The following is a 20,109-nucleotide window of genomic DNA, read 5'->3' on the forward strand; positions in this document are numbered from 1 at the left end:
AGCAAGAGACACACAAAATGCTGGAGGTATTCAGCAGGTCAGACAACATCTATGAAGAGCTAAAAAAACAGTCGAATGGGCTCAACTCGAAACATTGACTATCTATTCCACTCTATTGATGCTCCCTGACCTGCTGAGTTTCTCAAGCATTTTCTGTGTGATTCACTAATTTTAAACCTATCATTTAAGTAGTCCTTCAGGTTTGTATCAGAGCTGCCATTAACATGAAGCATTAATTCTTTCTCTCCCCACATGTGCTGTCTGACCTACAATTCTGGCATATTTGTTTTTAATTATAGCTTTTTAGTATCTGAAGATTTTTTAGCTTTTCATTCAATGATGCCAGGAACAAATTCCTTTGACTCATCATGCTTGTACATTGTCTTACACTTTGTAAATTTCTAATAATGGATTTGAGAGCCTAATTATAGACTAGTTGAAACTCACTTCTAGGTTTGTATTCTGCTGATGGCTGATATGCTTTTTTTTTCTGATAGGAACTACATGCAAAGCTAGAGTCACTTGGAAAGATAGAAGAAGAAAGTCTATTGGCACAGACGGACAAGCTCATCAAAGAAAATCTTTCATTATATGAAAATGATGAGATCCTTAATTATGAGAAGAAGTTAGAAAAATGGGAAGAGGAGCGTGCGGGATTGATTCAGCGTGAAAAAGAATTGAAGGAGAAAGCTCGTCAAGAAAGAGAAGCTAGACTAGCAGCAAAAGCTAGAAATTAACCCTATTTAAGTTCTTCTTTACCCCAACCTCTGGACCTTCTATGAATATTACTGTATTGATTAAATAATGCCATAAAACATACTCAGTGTAATATTTTTAATATTCTAATTAAAAGCATTTATAATTCTTGGTGAATAAAATCTAAATCTGAAGATGTATATTTTCCCCAAGGTAATTTTATTTGGACTGCTGTGAATGAAGTAGATCACAGGAAACAGAACAGCTTCTATAGAAACAGAAACAGCTAACATTTCAGAGTTAACAGAAGTGGAAAAAGGGACTTTGATGTGAAATGTTAACTGTTTCTTTCTCCACAGATGTTTCATGATCAGAGTGATTACAGTGTTTTTTGTTTTGATTTCAAATTTTCAGTCTTTGTAGTTTTTGAATTTAATGCAAAAGGATTTGAGTGCAGGAGCAAAGACATCTTGTTTAACATGGAGTGCCCTGGTGAGACTTGCATCAGCATTGTATATTCTTTATTTTTTGGGATCTTGTCATCACGGTGAGGACAGCATTTATTGCCCATCCTAATAGCCCTCGAAAAGGTGCTGATAAGCCACTCTATTGAGCTATCAGTGCTCTTTGGTAGGAAGAAACTGTGAACAGAACATGTGATACATTTCCAAGTGTGGAAGAAGTCAGCTTGGAAGGAAACAGCAGATCGTGACACTCCCATATAATTGCTGCCTTCATTTTGTTAGAGGTTGGAGGTATTGTATGTACCGTGGGAATTGACTGAGAAAAATTGTAAGAGGTTAAGTAGTTAAACAAGCTTAATAGATTAAGTGTAATAAATGATGTATTTTGTAGATGAAAACACAAAATGCTGGCTGAACTCTGCAGGCCAGACAGCATCGATGGGAGGAGGTAGTGACGATGTTTCGGGCCGAAACCCTTCATCAGGAGTGATGAAGGGTTTCCACCCAAAACGTCGTCACTACCTCCTCCCATCGATGCTGTCTGGCCTACTGAGTTCTGCCAGCATCTTGTGTTCTTAATTATTTCTAGGGTCTGCAGATTCACTCGTGTTGCCTATTTTATAGATGATACTGCAGCCGGTGTTCTGGTGAAATGGATGATTTAGTCCTGATTGCTTTGAGTGCCTTGAAAGGTTGGTATTGCACTCATCTGCTAAGTGGAAAGTTTTCTATCACGTTCTCTGATTTATTGTAGCCATGCCATTTATCTGACTGGTCCAATTACCATTAAAAGGTACAAACCTTAATACAATTTAGAAAGTAAAGTTGCATTGAAAGTTAGCATTTTAGATATATTCAAGTTGTTTGAATGAGGTTGTAAAATTTTAAAATTATGAAGTTTCCATTGGAAAGTTAGTTTGTTATTTTAGGAGAATTGTCCATTGATATCTTTATTCCACTTTAACAGATATTGACACATTGTTTCAAATGGATTATTGAGACCTTAATGGGAAAGTCCCTGTTTTAAATGCCAGTTCCACATAGCTCTCAATTCCCCAATTTATCAAAAATAATGTTTTCTTTAAATACATCCACTAGTCAACACGGCCATCTAGGGTAGAGATTCACCATTTGTGAGAAGAAATTACTGCTGTCTTATTTTGTAACTTTTCAGCTTCTGGGGGATCACAGCTTTTGGCCAGCCTTTTATGTGTCTTCTAGAAATCCAAATACACTACAACTGCAGGTTCTTAGCCCACAATTATTTAGCTAGAAGGGCTGAGTGGCTTATTTATATATTCTTGTGGATTCACACATGGCACAGAAACAGGCCCTTCACCTTATCCCATATGTAACATCTTAATGAATAAAGACACAAGAAAACTGCAGACGTGCAGTGTGGGGTAAAATACAAAGTACTAGAGGAACTCCATAGGTCAGGCAGGATTTGTAGAGGGAAATGGACAATCAACATTTTGATTCAAGAACTTCATCTGGACTGAAAGCAGAGTGTTGGTCAGTATAAAGAGATGAGAATCAAGAGTTGGCAAGTGATAGGTGGATCTAAATGAGGGGATGTGATAGGCAGATTAGAAGGAAGGAAGGATGGTAATGGCAATAGAGGCTTGGATGTGATAGGAGGAGTAAACTAAAGGCTGCAGATGATGGAATTTCAGGGAAGTAAGATAGAGCATTGAACCAAATAGGTGGGTGGCAGGCGGGAATAGTGGGGTGAAATAATGACTGGAGGTCTGTGACCAGTGGTCTTCTGCATGGAGAGTTAATGCTGGGACCTCAGTTGTTTATATAGAACAATTGGAAATATAGGCAGAAAAATGGTAGATGGAATTTAATGTGGACAATTCTGAGGTATTGCACTTTGGAAAGTCAGATGTATGAGGAAAATATACAGTAAATGACAGGAATTTTAGGAGCATTGATGTATAGAGAGATCTTGGGATGCAAGTCCATAGCTCCATTGAAGTGAAAACCCGAGTCAAAAGAGTGGTAAAGCACGTAGTATATCATTTGGAACATTGAGCATAGTCAGGAAGTCATATTGCAGCTTTGTAAAATTAGTTAAGGCACACTTGGACTCTACATGCCACAGTAAAGGAAGGATCCAGTGGTTTTGGAGAGTGTGCAGCTGAGGTTAAACAAGATGATGATTAGAGGGAGTATAAAGAGGGGTTGGTCTAACCTGGATTGTCTTCTCTAGAGTGGCAGAGGTTGAGAGGGTGACATGATAGAAATATAAAATGATGAGAGACTTTTTTCCTGGGGTAAAATGTGAAATAAAGTGAGACTCGGTAAAATTTAAAGGAGATTTACAAGGCAAATTATTTTTTTAACAAGAGAGGTAGTTGCCAGGGGCACTGCTGGAAGCAGATGCAATTGCTACATTTTAGATAGGCACAAATAAGAGCAGGCAGGTGATGTTGGGATGTAGGCCATGTGCAGTTAGAGGTCATTAAATAGGCTTCATGGTTGGCACTGACATAGGCTAAAGGCTCCTGTGCTGTACTGTTTTAAGTTCTACCCTTGGCACATGGCTTTGTTAACAAACCAGAGAAGGTCACCTTTGTGGCTCTGTTTTCCAATTATGCCCCACATTGCTTATTATCCCTTAGCAAAACTCTTCCCCTCCTGCTCCAAGTTCTCCATTCTGGAAGATAGATCCATAATGCTAAAATCTGGCAGGAAACTTTATTTTAGGGACTTTTCATCCTTGCAATAACTAATGAAGCTCCAACTTGAGCTCATCAACTCTGAGCTGCAGATCCTTCAGCGGACAATAGTCACTGTAGTTATGGTCACTGTGATTCACAATAGGGTGCACCAGTTCCCAAATGTTAATATTACAACACATCCTCTGCCTAGCCATCTCTTCTATTTAGTTAACTGGATTGGTTTTAATTATTTTAGATGTGTACTTACTCCTTTGATATACTATTGTTCCCTGACAAATCTCTCAACCAAACTTGGCAGTGTGGAGGATCAGGGGGATCTTGGGGTCTGAGTCCATAGGACGCTCAAAGCTGCTGTGCAGGTTGACTCTGGTTAAGAAAGCATATGGTGCATTGCCTTCATCAACGGTGGAATTGAGTTTAAGAGCCTAGAGGTAATGTTACAGCTATATAGGACCCTGGTCAGACCCCACTTGGAGTACTGTGCCTAATTCTGGTCACCTCACTACAGGAAGGATGTGGAAACTGTAGAATGGGTGCAGAGGAGATTTACAAGGATGTTACCCGGATTGGGGAACATGCCTTATGAGACTAGCCTCAGTGAACTTGGTCTTTTCTCCGTGGAGCGACGGAGGATGAGCGGTGACCTGATAAAGATGTATAAGATGATGGGAGGCATTGATTGTATGGATAGCGATTTTTTTCCTCAAGGCTGAAATGGCTAACATGAGAAGGCACAGTTTTAAGATGCTTGGAAGTAGGTACAGAGGAGATGTCGGGGTAAGTTTTTTTAAAACGTAGAGAGTAAGAAGTGCATGGAATGGGCTGCCAACAACAGTGGTGGAGGCGGATACAATAGGGTCTTTTAAGGGTCTCCTGGATAGGTACATGGAGCTTAGAAAAATAGAGGGCTATGGGTAACCCTAGGTAATTTCTAAAGTAAGTATATGTTTGGCACAGCTTTGTGGGCCGAAGGGCCTGTATTGTGCTGTAGGTTTTCTATGTTTCAAATGGAAGAAATTGGAAAACCTAACCACCAATCACCTAGCTGTTTTCTGTGACATCACATTTTCACATTTTAGCACAGGTACAAAACTCTAATTGGGCCCGTGTCTTCTGTTCTTTGTACACTCACATCTGACTCAACTCACCTACTTATTTAGCACTACTATCATACTATGCAGCCACAGGACCAGAGTTGAGAAGTTCCCTCAGACCCTTCTCACCCACTTAAATCCATGAGATCACCACACTGCTATGAAAAAGGTCCATACTAATTTCTCTTGATACCCTTTTCTTATATCCAAAAAACATGAGTTCCCTCAGTTGAAATTAATTGATCTCAATTGAAAAGTTTACAATTGCAATGGTTGTCCCTTCTGTAGATACCTTGTTTACCTCCATACCTGAAACTCTAGGCTGCAACTAAAAATGCCAAACTGACTTTAGCTGTTTAAATCAGTTTACACTGCTTCTACAATCATAATTGGTTAAAATACAAATACAAACATGAAGTGAAGATATAGTTTAAAAACATGATGGATGTAGCCCTATGTATTTTCATCAGACCTTTCAATTACCATCTTTTAGATTTAAAATGATAAATTTGAGAATAATGATTTTTCAAAAACAATGTCAACAGCTGGTTAGGTCACCATTCCGACTAGACACAGTTCATAAAACTTGAACTAATGTAACATCTTTAGAGTGGAAGATTTTCTTGGTTAACATCCAACAAATATTTTAAATCTAACATCTAATATTGATATTCCTTGGGATTTTTGAAATGGTAATTTATTTTCTGAGATCAGTTAAAAGGAACTTGAAAAGGAACAGTGCCTTGCAATGTTTCCTGGGTAAGTACATGGCTAAGGCAATTTCACATGAGAAGTTTAGTGAACTAGTGCGAATGTGAAATGAACACGGGATGTGGTTACCTGAAGTAATTCAATGTTCAAACCATTGGCTATCCAAAGGGATACAAGGCGTTAATTTTCTAAGTTGAATTTGTTCTTGTTGTGGCAGTGGAGAAGATTGAAGACTGAAGCTCCAGTCATTGTGGTGATGGGGAGTAGCAGTGAGATACAACAGAAGCCCAATGGCAATTGTGGATAGAGCAGCTAAGTATCTAATGACTAGATAATGTTGATCATACTATAACTCCCAACGGTTCAACATTGAATTCAGTAAATTCCGATAATGCAAACTTCTGAGTTTATTTCAGAACTAGCAAGTCATCAAATCTGTAAAGATACCTCAGTTTTTCTCTCCAAGACTTGCAGGGCATTTCTAGTACTCCCTTTCATTTATGATTTCCTGTAAATTTGGTGTTTTGTCTCATACTGTAATTCCAGCACTTTTCCTCTTGCTCCATTTCTTATCAATGATCTCATGTTAGAATAGCATTAATTGAATTTCATATCTGGAATCCTGATGTAGAGTCTTGACGTGATGCATCACTGTAGTTTTGGTTATTTCATAAAGTGACATCAATGAGACATATAAAATCCTTGTGAGGCTTGATAGGGTAGCTACCCAGCTGGTGTTTCCTCTGTTACGTGTGTTGAAAAATCTCTAAGTCAGGGACTGGCTATTTAGGACTAACATGAGTAGATTTTTTTTTCATCCAATGAATCCTTGGAATTCTCTATCCAAGAAGGCTGCAGGTCTCAGTTGCACTGTTCAAAACACTGCACACCTGAGCAATAAAGGGTTATGGAATTGGTTCAGGGAAGTACAGCTGAGGAAGGAGATCATCGATAATAATGACAAAGCAGGCCTGAGGTTCAAATAGCCTACTTCTTCTTATATTTCTTATGTTAAGCAATATACAGTATTTCCAAATGTCTTTGGATGAGTGGCTGAGAAAGTAGTGCAGGGGGAAGGGTTTCAGATTTCTGGATCATTGGGATCTATTCTGGGGTTAGGTATGAGCTGTACAAAAAGGATATGTTACACCTGTATCCGAAGGGAACCAATGTCCTTGCAGGCAGGTTTGCCAGAGCATTTGGGGAGGGTTTAAACTAATTTGGTGGGGGGATGAGAATCAGAGTGAGTGGACTGAGGTTAGGCCAAATGCAATAAAAGTTGATGCACTGTGTGGAAGGACAGGGCAAAATTGCAAGATTGACAATTATGATTGTGGGCATCACTGATTCATAACTGAAAGAAGATCATAGCTGGGAGCTTAACATCCAAGGGTATACCTTGTATTGAAATGATAAGCAGAGGAAGTAGGGTGGCTCTGTTGGTTAAAAAGTGAAATCAAATTCATGGAAAGAGGTGACATAGGATCGGAAGATATAGAATCCTCACTGGCAGAGTTAAAAACTGCAAGGGCTAAAAAGACCCTGATGGGAGTTATATACTGGCCCCTAAGCAGTTGACAGGATGTAGGTGATAAATTTCAATGGTAGATAGAAAAGGCAACGTTATGATCTTCATGGGGGATTTTAGTATGCAGGTAGATTGTGAACATGAGGTTGTTACTGGATTCCAAGAGAAGGCTTTTTTTTAAGAGCAGCTTGTGATTGAACCCACTAGGGGTAAGTCAGTTCTTGATTTGGTATTATAAAGAACCTGGTTTGATTAGTGAACTTAAGGTAAAGCAACCCTGAGGAGAGGTGATCATAATATGGCAGAATTTACCCTGCTGTTTGAGAGGGAGAAGATAAACTCAGATATATCAGTATTACAGTGGAGTAAAGGGAATTACAGAAGTGTGAGAGAGGAGCTAGGAAAAGTTGATAGGCAGGAAACACTAGCAGGGATGATGGCAGAACAGAAATAGTGGAGTTTCTGGAGGCAATTTGGAAGGTGGAGAATGAGGTAAGAGAGGGCATATAATACAGCACAAATTAGTGGAAAGCTTTTTAAAAACCAGCAGAAGACAAATTTTTAAAAAAGCATAAGGAAAGAAGAGGATACCTAAAAAAAAATTTCACCCTAGATATATAGAAGAGTAAAAGGGCCAAGGGTGGATACTGGACTGCTGGAAAATGACATTGGAAGGGAAGTACTGGGGGACAAAGAAATGGTGAATGAACCTAATAATTCTTTTGCATCAGTCTTCACTATGAAAGACACTAACAGTGTGCCAAAAATTGTGTGTGTCAGGGGACAGAAGTGAGTGTAAATGCTATACTAAGTAGAAGGTACTTGGGAGGCTGAAAGGTCTGAAATTAGTTATCTGGACCAGATGGATGATGCCCATTTGAAAGAGATATCTGATGCGTTTGTGGAGGTGTTAGTAATGACTTTTCAAGAATGACAAGATTCTGGAATGGTACAGGAAGACTGGAAAATTGCAAAAGTCCTTCCACTCTTTAAGAATAGAGGCAGAAAAAAGGAAATTATAAGCCAGTTAGCCTGACTCCAGTGGTTGGGAAGATGTTGGAGTTCATTATTAAGGATGAGGTTTCAGGGTACTTGGAGATGCATACTAAAGTAGGCCAAAGTCAGCATAGTTTCCTTAAGGGGAAAACTTGTATGACTGATCTGTTGGAATTCTTTCAAGCAGAATAAACAAAAGGGAGTCAGTGGATGTTGTTTACTTGGATTTTCAGAAGTTCTTGGACAAGGTGCCTCATGTGAGGCTGCTTAACAAGAACCCATGTTATTACAGGAAAGATACCAGCAGGGATAGAAGTTGGCTGAATGGCAGGAGGCATAGAGTTGGAATAAAGGAGGCCTATTTTGGTTGACTGCCGGTGATTAGAGGTGTTCCGCAGGGATTGGTATTAAGACCTTCTCTTTTCACGCTATATCAGAACAATTTGGATGATGGAACTGATGGCTTTGAGACCAAGTTTGTGGATGATACAGAGACGGGTGGAGGTGCAGGTAAAGTGGAGAAAGCAGGGAGTTTACAAAAGAACTTGGACAGATTTGGAGACTCCCTCATCATAGCAAACAAATTCTCCACATTCGCTCTATTGAGATCTTTCAACATTCAATAGGTTTCAATGAGATCCCCTTCATTCTTCTAAATACCAGTGAGTAAAGGCCAGGGCCATCAATTGCTCCTCATACAATAAGCCTTTATTCCCAGAGTCCTACTTGTGAAGCTCCTCTGAAGTTTCTCCAATGTCAGCACATCCCTTCTTAACTAAAGGGCCCAAAACTGCTCACAATTCTCCGAGTGAGGCCTCACCAGTGCCTTATAAAGCCTTAGCATTACATCCTTGCTTTTATATTCTCGTCCTCTCAGAATGAATGTTAACATTGCATTGGCTTTCCTCACTATTGACTCAACCTTCAAACGAGCCTTTAGGGAATCCTGCGTGCGGACTTCCAAGTCCCTTTGCACCTCAGATTTTTTGTATTTTCTCCCCATTTAGAAAATAGTCTATGCTTTTATTCCTTCTGCCAAAGTGGATGACCGTTCATTTCCCGACACTGTATTCCATCTGCCACTTCTCTGCTCATTCTCCAAATCTGTTTAAGTCCTCCCTCCCTGCTTCCTCAACACTACCTGCCCCTCCACCTATCATCAGCAACCTTGGCCACAAAGCCATCAATTCCATCATCAAAATCATTGGTGTACAACATAAAAGGAAGTGTCCCAACAGTGACCCCTAAGGAACACCACTCGTCACTGGCAGCCAATCAGAAAAGGCTCACTTTATTCCTACTCTTTGCCTCCTGGCAATCAGCCATTACTCTTAACCATGCTAGTATCTTTCCTGTAATACCATGGGCTCTTATCTTGTTAAGCAGAGAGCACAGTCTCAGAATAGAGCGGCATCCATTTAGAACAGAGGTGGGAAGGCATTTCTTTAGTCAGGTGATGGTGAATCTCCATTGCCACGGATGGCTGTGGAAGCCAAGTCATTGAGAATATCTAAAACAGAGGTTGATGGGTTCTTGGTTAGTTAGGGCATCAGAGGTTACACGGGGGAGGCAGGAGAATGGGGTTGAGAGATCAGCCAGGGTGGAATGGCGGAGCAGAGTCAATGGACCAAGTGGCCTAATTCTGCTTGTATCTTATAAATGATGCTGGTCAAGTCACTTGAGCAGCCAGTCTGAGCCTTACCTGAAAAGTAGAAGACACACTCCAGCTGCCCGCTCCTAGATTTAACAATGTAGGATTGTGTCCTTAAAGTCCTGAACCCAACATTTCTGACTAAGAAGCAAGGGTACTAGCAAGTAAACCGAGTTAACACATTAATTGGGAGTTCGTGCTCGTCTTCCCCCATTACAAAGTAACTCAGATCATCGTAAACTATTCAATGTACAGTCTCATTAGAGAGCTGCAAAAGATTAGAACATTTTGTTTCATCATCATGTCATTGTTGCATCTTTAAAAATTACTTCTTAGCAGAAATGCATTATAGATTATAAACAACGCACAAAATGCTGTATGAACTCAGCAAGTCAGGCCATATCTATGGAGGGGAATAAATAATCAAAGTTTCAGGGCTCAATAATACGTGTTTCATTGAAGTGAATTAATTACTTCCAAATCATATTAAATAAATAAAATACTGTGGTATTTTTGGACTTGTATCATTAGATTACATTCCACTGAACAGAGGGAGTTAGTCACCTTGCTGAATTAATGTTAGTTCTTTAGTCCAACATTCCAAATGCTAATCTCAGCTTTATGCTACTTAAAATGCCCCTACTTCAATATTTCTACATTATCCCTCTAAATAATATTACAGTCTTTCCTCCAAGTCAAGCATTTACTTACAGAAATCCCTCTTTCCATTATAACAACTAAGTTGTTGACCTCCTTGTCACTGATTTTTCAGACAAAGGAAGATAATGTTCTTGATTTATTCCAGTAAAATCCTTATTAATTTTAACCATCTTTTCATTTGGAAATAGCACCAGTAGCGCAAGCCTCTGTTTCTAGCTATTGCTTCTCATCTCCGCCACAGTCTATAGCTTTTAATGTCAAAAACTGTGTACAGCACACAAAAATGTACATGACCTTACAAAAATAAATAATATTGACAGAGCTATTGGGAAAAATGTGATTTCTTACCACTGGTTGGGGGGGGGGGGGGGGTGTAGGGTGAAATAACCATAACTCAACTATCATATTTCATTTTATTGTGGATTTTAATTTAATTGTTCCCTTTACATCAAATACTCCAGTGGCAGGGGATATTGCACACAATATCTGAAAAGCACTACATAATACTTTCACTGAAAACTAAGTTCTACATTAGATATGACTGGATAGAGTTTTGCAGGATTATAAGACATAAATACCATACACAGCTGCAGTTTGACACATAAAACATTATTCAGTTAATGGGAGGATTGAGTTGCTGCTCAGCCAGCTGTAAGACTGGTGCTTTCCATTTCTGGAAGATAAAACTGCATGCAAGTGTTTAAGCAGAGTTTTTATGTTTACAGTCCTTTTTTTTTAGTCATCAGAAGGATCGTTGTGAATCAAGGATGAGAGTAACTTTGGACAGTCACAATGTCGGTTGCAGTCATATACCCAGGCATTAGGCATTAACAGTTTTTGGTCACTATTACTTTGTAATGTCACAAACATCCCATTAACAGCATCACTTTGTAAATCAGCTGAAGTATCATCAGGTCACAGCTATGCAGCGTGTCATCACACATATAATTTAATGTGTCAAACATTTACAATGAGTTTTGTTTTTAAAAAAAACACTCAACATCCCAAACACCCATTCATCCTAAAATCTAAAAGTGAGCAAATTCCCTCACCACAGATGCTACGCCAATTTTATTAATGCACTCATGTTTTTCTTTTTATTAAAATGAACTTCACAACACATACCCTTTTCATCCACAGAATATCATAATGGGTATACTGTATATATGTGGTAAGGTGGGAATGAATTGCATTGCAATCTTTCTATCAGCAAGTGGATTATGAACAATTGTTTCACCAGAATCCAGTACATTAGGTTAGCGTACAGTATATAAATCTGGAAGAAAATTAACCATGGCAAGATATCAGTGGATTGTCTATTTCAAAAAAAGGTTGGTTGTTGGAATGTAACGTGTTCAAACCCACTTAGTAATTGCAATTCATGCGCCTTGTTCTATGAACCTCAAGGCTCCTGCAACCCACTAGAATTAAGCAATCATTTTCACCTTACTGATATTGTGAGTTTGGATGCTTTAAAAATAGCACAAAGAAAAAGAAAATGTACATTACATTGCCAAAATCAGATTCGGCTTAACATGTTCCATAAAATCTACCATGGAGATTCAGTGCTTTCCACAGCACAGAACTAATTCTTAGCAAATTCCTTCACTGTTGATATTTACTATTACTAAATGCAATCTCACAATTACACAATTGATTTTCCCACTCAGTAAAATGACCTTTTTTTTTAAAGTCTTCAGGAAATGTAAACATGAAACCGGAAACTAACAGGGATGCAGTCATCAAATGCAGTATTTTTTTTCTATAAAAACATCCTTTGACCATTTAGACTTTACCATTCTAGTTACAGCAATTCTACCAAAAACAGGTTCTGATAATTTATTTTAAATGGTCCTGAATAAACATATCACATTATATCAGGTGAAAACAAATGAGAAAACAAGAGGAGCAGGAGTGAGATCTGGGGAAAGGGACAACAATGCATTTGCAGAACTGTACTGCTTGCCAGAAAACGGGTACCATTAGGATAAGCTGCACATCAGCTTGTGCATAATATGCAACTGGATCTGGGCAAATAACATGCCTCTTCAACCAGTACTATTTAAAGGAACTTGAAACAGGTCTCCACAAACATTTTCTACAGGGACACCAATAAAACAGCATGCCACATGCACATTCTCACAGTACGCACCCTATGATAGCACAACTAACTGCTCACGGTTTAATTATGGATTCATAGAAGTATAGGGAAAGGCAATTTATCTGAAACAGTCATAACAAATTCTTTTACAGAAAAGTAAATGAGAACAGTTTCTTTAATTGCAACTGTTGATTTTGGACTAGGATCAGACTGCACCTTAATCTAGTCAACCTATCGTGTCTGCGCAGCTTTGAAAAAAACTATTCTTTTAGAAAAGGAGCTTAAAAAAATAAATTGCTTTTTTGATGTTACAATTAGTCATTTTGTAGTCAGAAAGCTACAGGTTATAATGGAATTAATTCTTGAAAAATATTCTTGTTCCATCTTATTTGAACACTACTAAGTTACTAGTGACAAGAAACCAGTTTGACTTGAGTCTGCCCTCACAGTGGTGCGAAGGATGTTCTCCCATGTTAAGAACCATTTTGAACATTCCCTTGAAGCTTTAGAATTTAGCTATCATTTTCAAATTCACTAATAATTTTTACTGAAAGCAGATGAAAGGGGCTTTTAGATCTTTATAAGATGGCTGAACATTCCTTCCATGCTATCTCACCATTCTGGCCACGATTGCTCCTCAGTCCTTCTGCCTCTCCACCTTTTCTTAATCTATATTCAAGAGTGTGCAGCATTTGTTGATTTTTTAAAAATCTTGCTCAGCAATGGCTTCTCTATTTCTTCTTGCTCTGACAGCATGTTTGTCGAGAAGCTAAATCCTGTAGTGCAGCATACTAGAGGAACAAGACATAGCAATATCTCTCAGTTTCTAGCACGAGCAGCTTTAAGCAGTGCAAACAAGCCAATTATAAATTACATGGTTATTGACATTTTAAACTTACTTTAGAATTAGGGAGCGGCTATCCTTTAAAAGCACAGTTTTGAATGTTGTTATCATTAAACTATATAGTTACAATAGAAGATGTCATTAGACTGCTTAAAATTTACCTAAAATTACTGTTGGCATTAATTGTATGCTAAAATGAAAAAGGGTGTTTGCTTAAATAGCAAAAACAAATAATTTAAAACCATGTGTTCAGTAATGCTTCTCAAACCTATCTGGAGCAATATCTGCAAATAAAATTCTACAACTACTAAACATTATAATACATATGAAATATTGCAAAAGTTCTGCTGTCTGAAGCAACACAATGAAATTTGATTCTAATGAAGCCTGTCCACATTAGGAAAGCTGTGTACAAAAACAGTGCAAACATAACATGCTTTCATTTTCTGTTAAAACTAATTTGCTTCACACTTTTGTTCACAAAGTATTTAAAAATAAAATAATCAGCTTTCTTTAAAAAAAACATACTATACAAAAATGAGGTCATATCCGTGGGAAAGCAGCTGGTTAAGTTGTATATCTGGCAAAGTTACAATCAGTGGGGTCAAATGGCATCTAGTTCACCTCTAAGGCTCGTTAATTAGATCCAACAGTGGATATTTTCTCAACCACAAAAGAGAACAAAGATAAATCAGATATATTTGAATCATCCAAAAGTCAATGACTTTCACTAACTTCACAGATTGATTAAATTGTTATGTGTCATGGCAATAATCCCATTGTGTTAAAAGAGTAAGAATCCAAGCTCTATAGGAATTCTGGATGTTGGTGCACCGCGCCATAGTGTGAATGCCCTCTACCGTTGACGAAGGCAATAATATTTGAATCCCATCAAAATTTCAACAAAGCATCAATAAATGTGAAAGATGCATGATACCAGTTTCAATTCAATGCAATTTCTGATTCTGCAGGTCTGAACCTGCATTATGAACTATGCATTTTTACAGCATAGAAACTACCATCATATTTGGTATCAAAGAAAAATACATTCTCCTCGCCAAGATTTACGTGGTATTCTCCCAATTAACAGGAGTTTTAACTGTAAAACTGCAAGCCTTGAAAATGTAAGTATTCAGAAATTAATTAAGATGATCAGTAAATAATGGGTTTCAGATTATCATTAATGTTACACATTTACAACTTGTAATTTGGACTGTTACACTGCGCTACCACATATCAGATTAAAATGGAATTAGTGTATTTCACTTGAATGCTAGTCACTTATTGACTTAAGTGTTTCATAAAATTAATTTCCCAAAATTCAATAAACAAAATATATTTCCTAAAATATACAACACATACATTCTTAAAACAAAAATATAGCATTCAAAAATATACACGAGGTCACTTGCTGGGTTGTCTATGAAAAGTTCACGAGAAGGAATTAAATTATTGACTTTGCAGAGAGGATATCTGCATTCATCTTGGTTCCCTAAATGGCTTATGTGGATTCCAATCATACAAGTGAAAACTTACTGATTAACTACTAAATAACATTTGAAATTGCTTTAAAGCTGCAGTCATTTATCTAGTACTAGCTTAGTCTTTAGCTAATCAATCATAATTAAAATAACACAAACACACACGTACACATTTCAATTTATATTAAAGCAACAGCTCTTCCAACGTTTCCAACATCTATATCCTCAACCCAAATATTCCAATTCTGTTCACCATAGATCAGGTGTACTTATACCAATAGATAGAACTTATGTAATGGATATGGGTTTCAAAAGAAAATAACTAAAGTTTTATAATTTATAAATGCTTCGAAGTACAACGTATCGTAAAAGATACATAAATTGTATTTCCACTGTTAGATCTCTATCAAATGTGAATTAAAACTGAATTAATTCAAATTTGAGCTGTACATTATTAACAGAATTTCACCAGTGACTGCACAATACCAGACCTATACAAACTTAGATGTATTACTGTTAAAGGAATGCTATACAGATGATGAATAAGGCTCTAGAAAGATAATGTTCAGAACTATAAAAGATCAATAGTTCAAAGAGTTATAAAAAACACCCCTTCTGAGTCAACATAATGCACCCAACCAGTGAACCTTTACTTGGCCATTTTTGGATGAAAAATAGAAACTAAACAGAATGGAATCTATTTATTAATGATATACCACATAACCAAAACAACAAATAAAACTTTCCACACACTTGCAGTGATTTTTTTCCTTCATATCCAATTCCATCTCTTCCTGTGCTTGTTATAAACAACCACCTTTGAAATCAAAAAAGTCTACATTACATTGGAACATCTTCTATGACTGGTCTCAAGGAAATCCATGTTGTCGCTTACGAGTACGGACACATTCACACATACACACAAATCACAGCACTTCTCAAACTACCGTCCTACGCTGGTCTTCACTGTCTGATGTCTGCCTCATACACTTCCCATTTTAAAAAAGTGCAACCTAGATCACATTACATTCAAGTCACTGTCTAAGGCAAAATGACTAGTATGTGTACTCCCAACTCCTTTGGTCTCTGCTTAGGTATATTATTGTTTTAAAGCATGCAGTTTTATCAAGGCTTAATGGCAATATGCCACGTTCATATGCAGAATTAAATTTATCAAGAAGCTGGTACAGAGGGAACATGCCTTAGTTAAATATTTCTGCATTTTTATGGGAGGGGATCGGCTGGTTAAGTGAAAAGGGTTCAAATACTTGTGATTCCAGTATATGTGAAAGAGTGTTTCCACGTGGAGTTCATAGTATTATACTGCCTGGCCTCGGCATTATGGTCATCAAAAAAGCTAAATTTCACACTTTAAAATGACTGCTGTTAGAGATAGATGGTGATTCATTTTTGCCATGGAAAAGTTCACCCACTTACAATTTTTTTTCTGAACAAAAAAAAATCTCAACCATTATCAACCACACCACAATTGCAACGGATTCAGAGCGTGACAGATCCAAGTATTTTAAACCCTGCATTTTTTTTTGTAAGAATAAGAAAATTTTGCCTCAGCATAGGAACTAAATAGTCTGGAAAGTGTTACACCCTAGTGACCTGTATAACAAATCTATTGTACAGTATTCAGCAGACATTGAGTTACATCTGCTTTCCTCTTTTGTTTGAAATTTCCATTTGAGTGCTTCCCCTTAATCAACTGGCTGAATGTTCTGGTTCTGCGGAACTCCCAGTTACAGTTCGATCTTGCATGCAGGGAACGATTCATCTTGCATGACCACCGTGCTGCTGCTCGCCAAGACCATGATGTTCAGGTCCTGTTGCTTCTCGTGCGTCTGCTGGTACCATTCCCGCATGACTTCCGAGTCATGGGTTGGAATCAGGGTAACCTGTAAGAAAGCACATCACAACAGTGAACCTATTCCATCTCGTATCTGTTACATGAGAGCTGTGGACTCTACCTACACTTCTCAATGCCTCAGTAAAGCAGCCAACACAACCAAAGACCTCTCTGACCCCAGATATTTTCTCTCTCTCCTGTCGCCAGTTATAAAACTACTCAATGGTCCTCTTGCATGATAAGATTACTCTCGACCTTACAATCCACCTTGTCATGGCCTTGTACCTTATTTATTGTTCACCTGTACTGCACTTTCTCTGTGACTGTAACACTTCATTCTGCATTCTACTATTGCTTTCCCCTTGTACTCTCTTGATGTACTGATTTGAGACAGTGATCTCTATGGGCGGTACATGAAACTAAGTTTTACACTGTGCCTCAATATTTGTGATAATAAACCAATTTACCAGATGTAGGAAACAAATTCTCAGTTCATTGAGTGAGTGCAGATCCTTTACAAAAGGATCCTGTTTGGGCCAGAGATCATGTCATTAACAGATGATATGCCTATTAATATGAGCTAATAAAACCAAAATATCACTTGTAGTTTTGTAGATGAGGCTGAGTACAGGGCTACGGTTGGAAACTTTGTCACATGGTGCGAGCAGTATCATCTGCAGCTTAATGTGAAAAAGACTAAGGAGCTGGTGGTGGACCTGAGGAGGGCTAAGTCACCAGTGACCCCTGTTTCCATCCAATGGGTCAGTGTGGACATAGTGGAGGATTCGAATGGACAGTAAACTGGACTGGTCAAAGAACACTGAGGCTGTCTACAAGAAGGGTTAGAGCCGTCTCTATTTCCTGAGGAGACTGAGGTCCTTTAACATCTGCCGGACGATGCTGAGGATGTTTTACGAAGCTGTGGTGGCCAGTGCTATCATGTTTGCTGTTGTGTGCTGGGGCAGCAGGCTGAGGCTAACAGACACCAACAGAATCAACAAACTCATTCGTAAGGCCAGTGATGTTGTGGGGGTGGAACTGGACTCTCTGATGGTGGTGTCTGAAAAGAGGATGCTGTCCAAGTTGCATGCCATCTTGAACAATGTCTCCCATCCACTCCATAATGTACTGGTTAGGCACAGGAGTACATTCAGCCAGAGACTTATTCCACCAAGATGTAACACTGAGCGTCATAGGAAGTCATTCCTGCCTGTGGCCATCAAACTTTACAACTCCTCCCTCGGGATGTCAGACACCCTGAGCCAATAGGCTGGTCCTGGACTTACTCCACTTGGCATGATTAACTTATTATTATTTAATTATGGTTTTATATAGCTATATTTCTTCACTATTCTTGGTTGTAATGAAACCCAGTTTCCCTCGGGATCAATAAACTATGTCTGTCTGTCTGTCTTGGTATTTTATTTTTGCAGAAACCATCCAATGCAGTATCCAGAGGCTATTCTCAAATAAAATGTTATTCCTAGCCACATATTTAAAATATAAATGAATAATTTTCAACAAACAGACATTCCATGAAAGAACAGTCAGGTTTTTCCTTGTACCAGTCGTGGAATTGCCGAATGTACAAGGTGGAACACTGAATGGAGGAAACTGCCTAGAGTTGATTGGAAGAAGCACAGCTAGTCTTCCTGATCAAAGGAAGCCAGTTCATTGGGTTTGAAGGTGAGTTGCTTTCTATTCACTCCATGGGATGAGGAGTGGAAGGTGCTCATCTGTGGCTGTTGCACACCACCTACCATGCAGGCTTGGCAGAATGAGATCTTCTCGGTCCAATGGCAACAAGGTCCAAGCCACTAGAGGCTAGGCTCTGCCACAAAGACATTAAAAGCATGAAGGGCTTCCCACACACACATCTACTTGCCTGAGACCAGATATGTGTTGTTGTCCACTGACATATCGCTAGTCCAACTCCTTCCTTCTCTCAAATCCCCTTTCTTTTTCCATCTACTCCCCTCTCCAATCCCACCTTTTCTGGTAAATCCCATTCATTCCTTACTTCCTTTCTCATTCCCTCACTCAACACTCCTTCCCACTCAGATCCTTGCTCTTTTTCTTTTCCTTACTCCATAGCCTTCAACCTCATTCCCTTCCTTTATATCACTCCACCACCCCTTCCTATCTAGTTTCCTCCTACTCTTCCCAACCCATTATGGACCCCCCCCCCCTCTCTATCTTATCCCCCGTGCTCTCCTCCACTCTCCAGCACTGAGGAACCTTTGGAAAAGTTTCACTTACTCACTCAAGGCTGCATGAATTTGGCTCTTCCAAGAACTATGGCAGAGCATCAGTCTACTGCCCAAAGCTGCTTAATGGCAGTGTGTGGTTCCCTGGTGTTGGTAGGTTGTTGGATCATTCCTCTGGCGTAAGGACAAATCCACATCAATCAACTGGTTAAAGACCCAATAGATCACAATAACCCTCAAATTCACTACTCTCTCACTTCAGTACAAGAATACAGCCGGTCACGGAGAGAAGTCAACCTGCTACCATTGTCCTATCACACAAAAAAAAAATCAAAAAAATGTTTCCTGTTCTCAGATGTGTAAACTAGGAATATGTAGATAGCTGTAATGTGTATCACGAGGGAAAATGATCCCATTTTATTTCTGACCCTTTAATCAGGAAGTCTAGCTCTAATATTTCCAGTTAGTTCCAGGCAGTTTCCTCTGTTCAATGTTGCACCTTGTGTACATGAGGCAGCTCCACAACCAACACGGCTCATCCAACAAATAATATAGCACATCAATCTGTATGGAAATGTGGCAAAAGGCCCATTTCAGGTGGGAAGGCTGCTCACTGAAGGCTCGCCAGTAACTGTCTGATTTACACTTCTGTAGGTTGTCTGGGATATTCAGCTTTGCAACAGAATCTACTGAACGTTAGACCATGGTAGTGTAGTGCTCGGCACAATTGCTTTACAGCGCCAGTGATCACTGATTGGGGCTCGATTCCCACTGCTGTCTGTAGGGAGTTTGTACTTTTTCCTTGTCACCACATGGATTTCCTCTGGGTGATCCGGTTTTCTGCCACATTCTAAAGACATACAGTTAGTCTATTAGTCCACTGAGGGCAGGCTATGTTGGCACATGAGACATGGCAACACATGCAGACTACTCCCAGCACAATCCTCACTGAAATATCTTGACACAAATAACACTAGGTTTCGATGTACATGTGACAAATAAAGCTAATCTTTATATCTTTCTATGTTGTCAATTTCAGTGGGAAATCACACTGAAAAGAACTATTATACAAAATGTTACAACTTAAAGGGATTCTGAAAATGGCAAAAACTCTACTCTGTACTTTGAAAG

General features: G+C 38.7%; 2 protein-coding genes across 2 annotated transcripts in view; one reads left to right on the forward strand and one right to left on the reverse strand.

Moving 5' to 3' along the window:
• The window catches only part of mrps27 (mitochondrial ribosomal protein S27), a 114,747-nt gene extending 113,853 nt beyond the window's left edge, over positions 1 to 894 (forward strand). Inside the window, exon 11 of the mRNA XM_073048329.1 lies at positions 498 to 894. Coding sequence (XP_072904430.1) covers positions 498 to 737 — 240 coding nt within the window. The 3' untranslated portion in view covers positions 738 to 894. The remainder of the gene's footprint in view (positions 1 to 497) is intronic.
• Positions 895 to 10,896: 10,002 nt separating this feature from the next.
• The window catches only part of map1b (microtubule-associated protein 1B), a 96,783-nt gene continuing 87,570 nt past the window's right edge, over positions 10,897 to 20,109 (reverse strand). The window contains exon 7 of the mRNA XM_073048331.1: positions 10,897 to 16,820. Coding sequence (XP_072904432.1) covers positions 16,665 to 16,820 — 156 coding nt within the window. The 3' untranslated portion in view covers positions 10,897 to 16,664. The remainder of the gene's footprint in view (positions 16,821 to 20,109) is intronic.

The sequence above is a fragment of the Hemitrygon akajei genome, chromosome 6 (genome assembly GCF_048418815.1).
Source record: "Hemitrygon akajei chromosome 6, sHemAka1.3, whole genome shotgun sequence".
NCBI lineage: Eukaryota > Metazoa > Chordata > Chondrichthyes > Myliobatiformes > Dasyatidae > Hemitrygon > Hemitrygon akajei.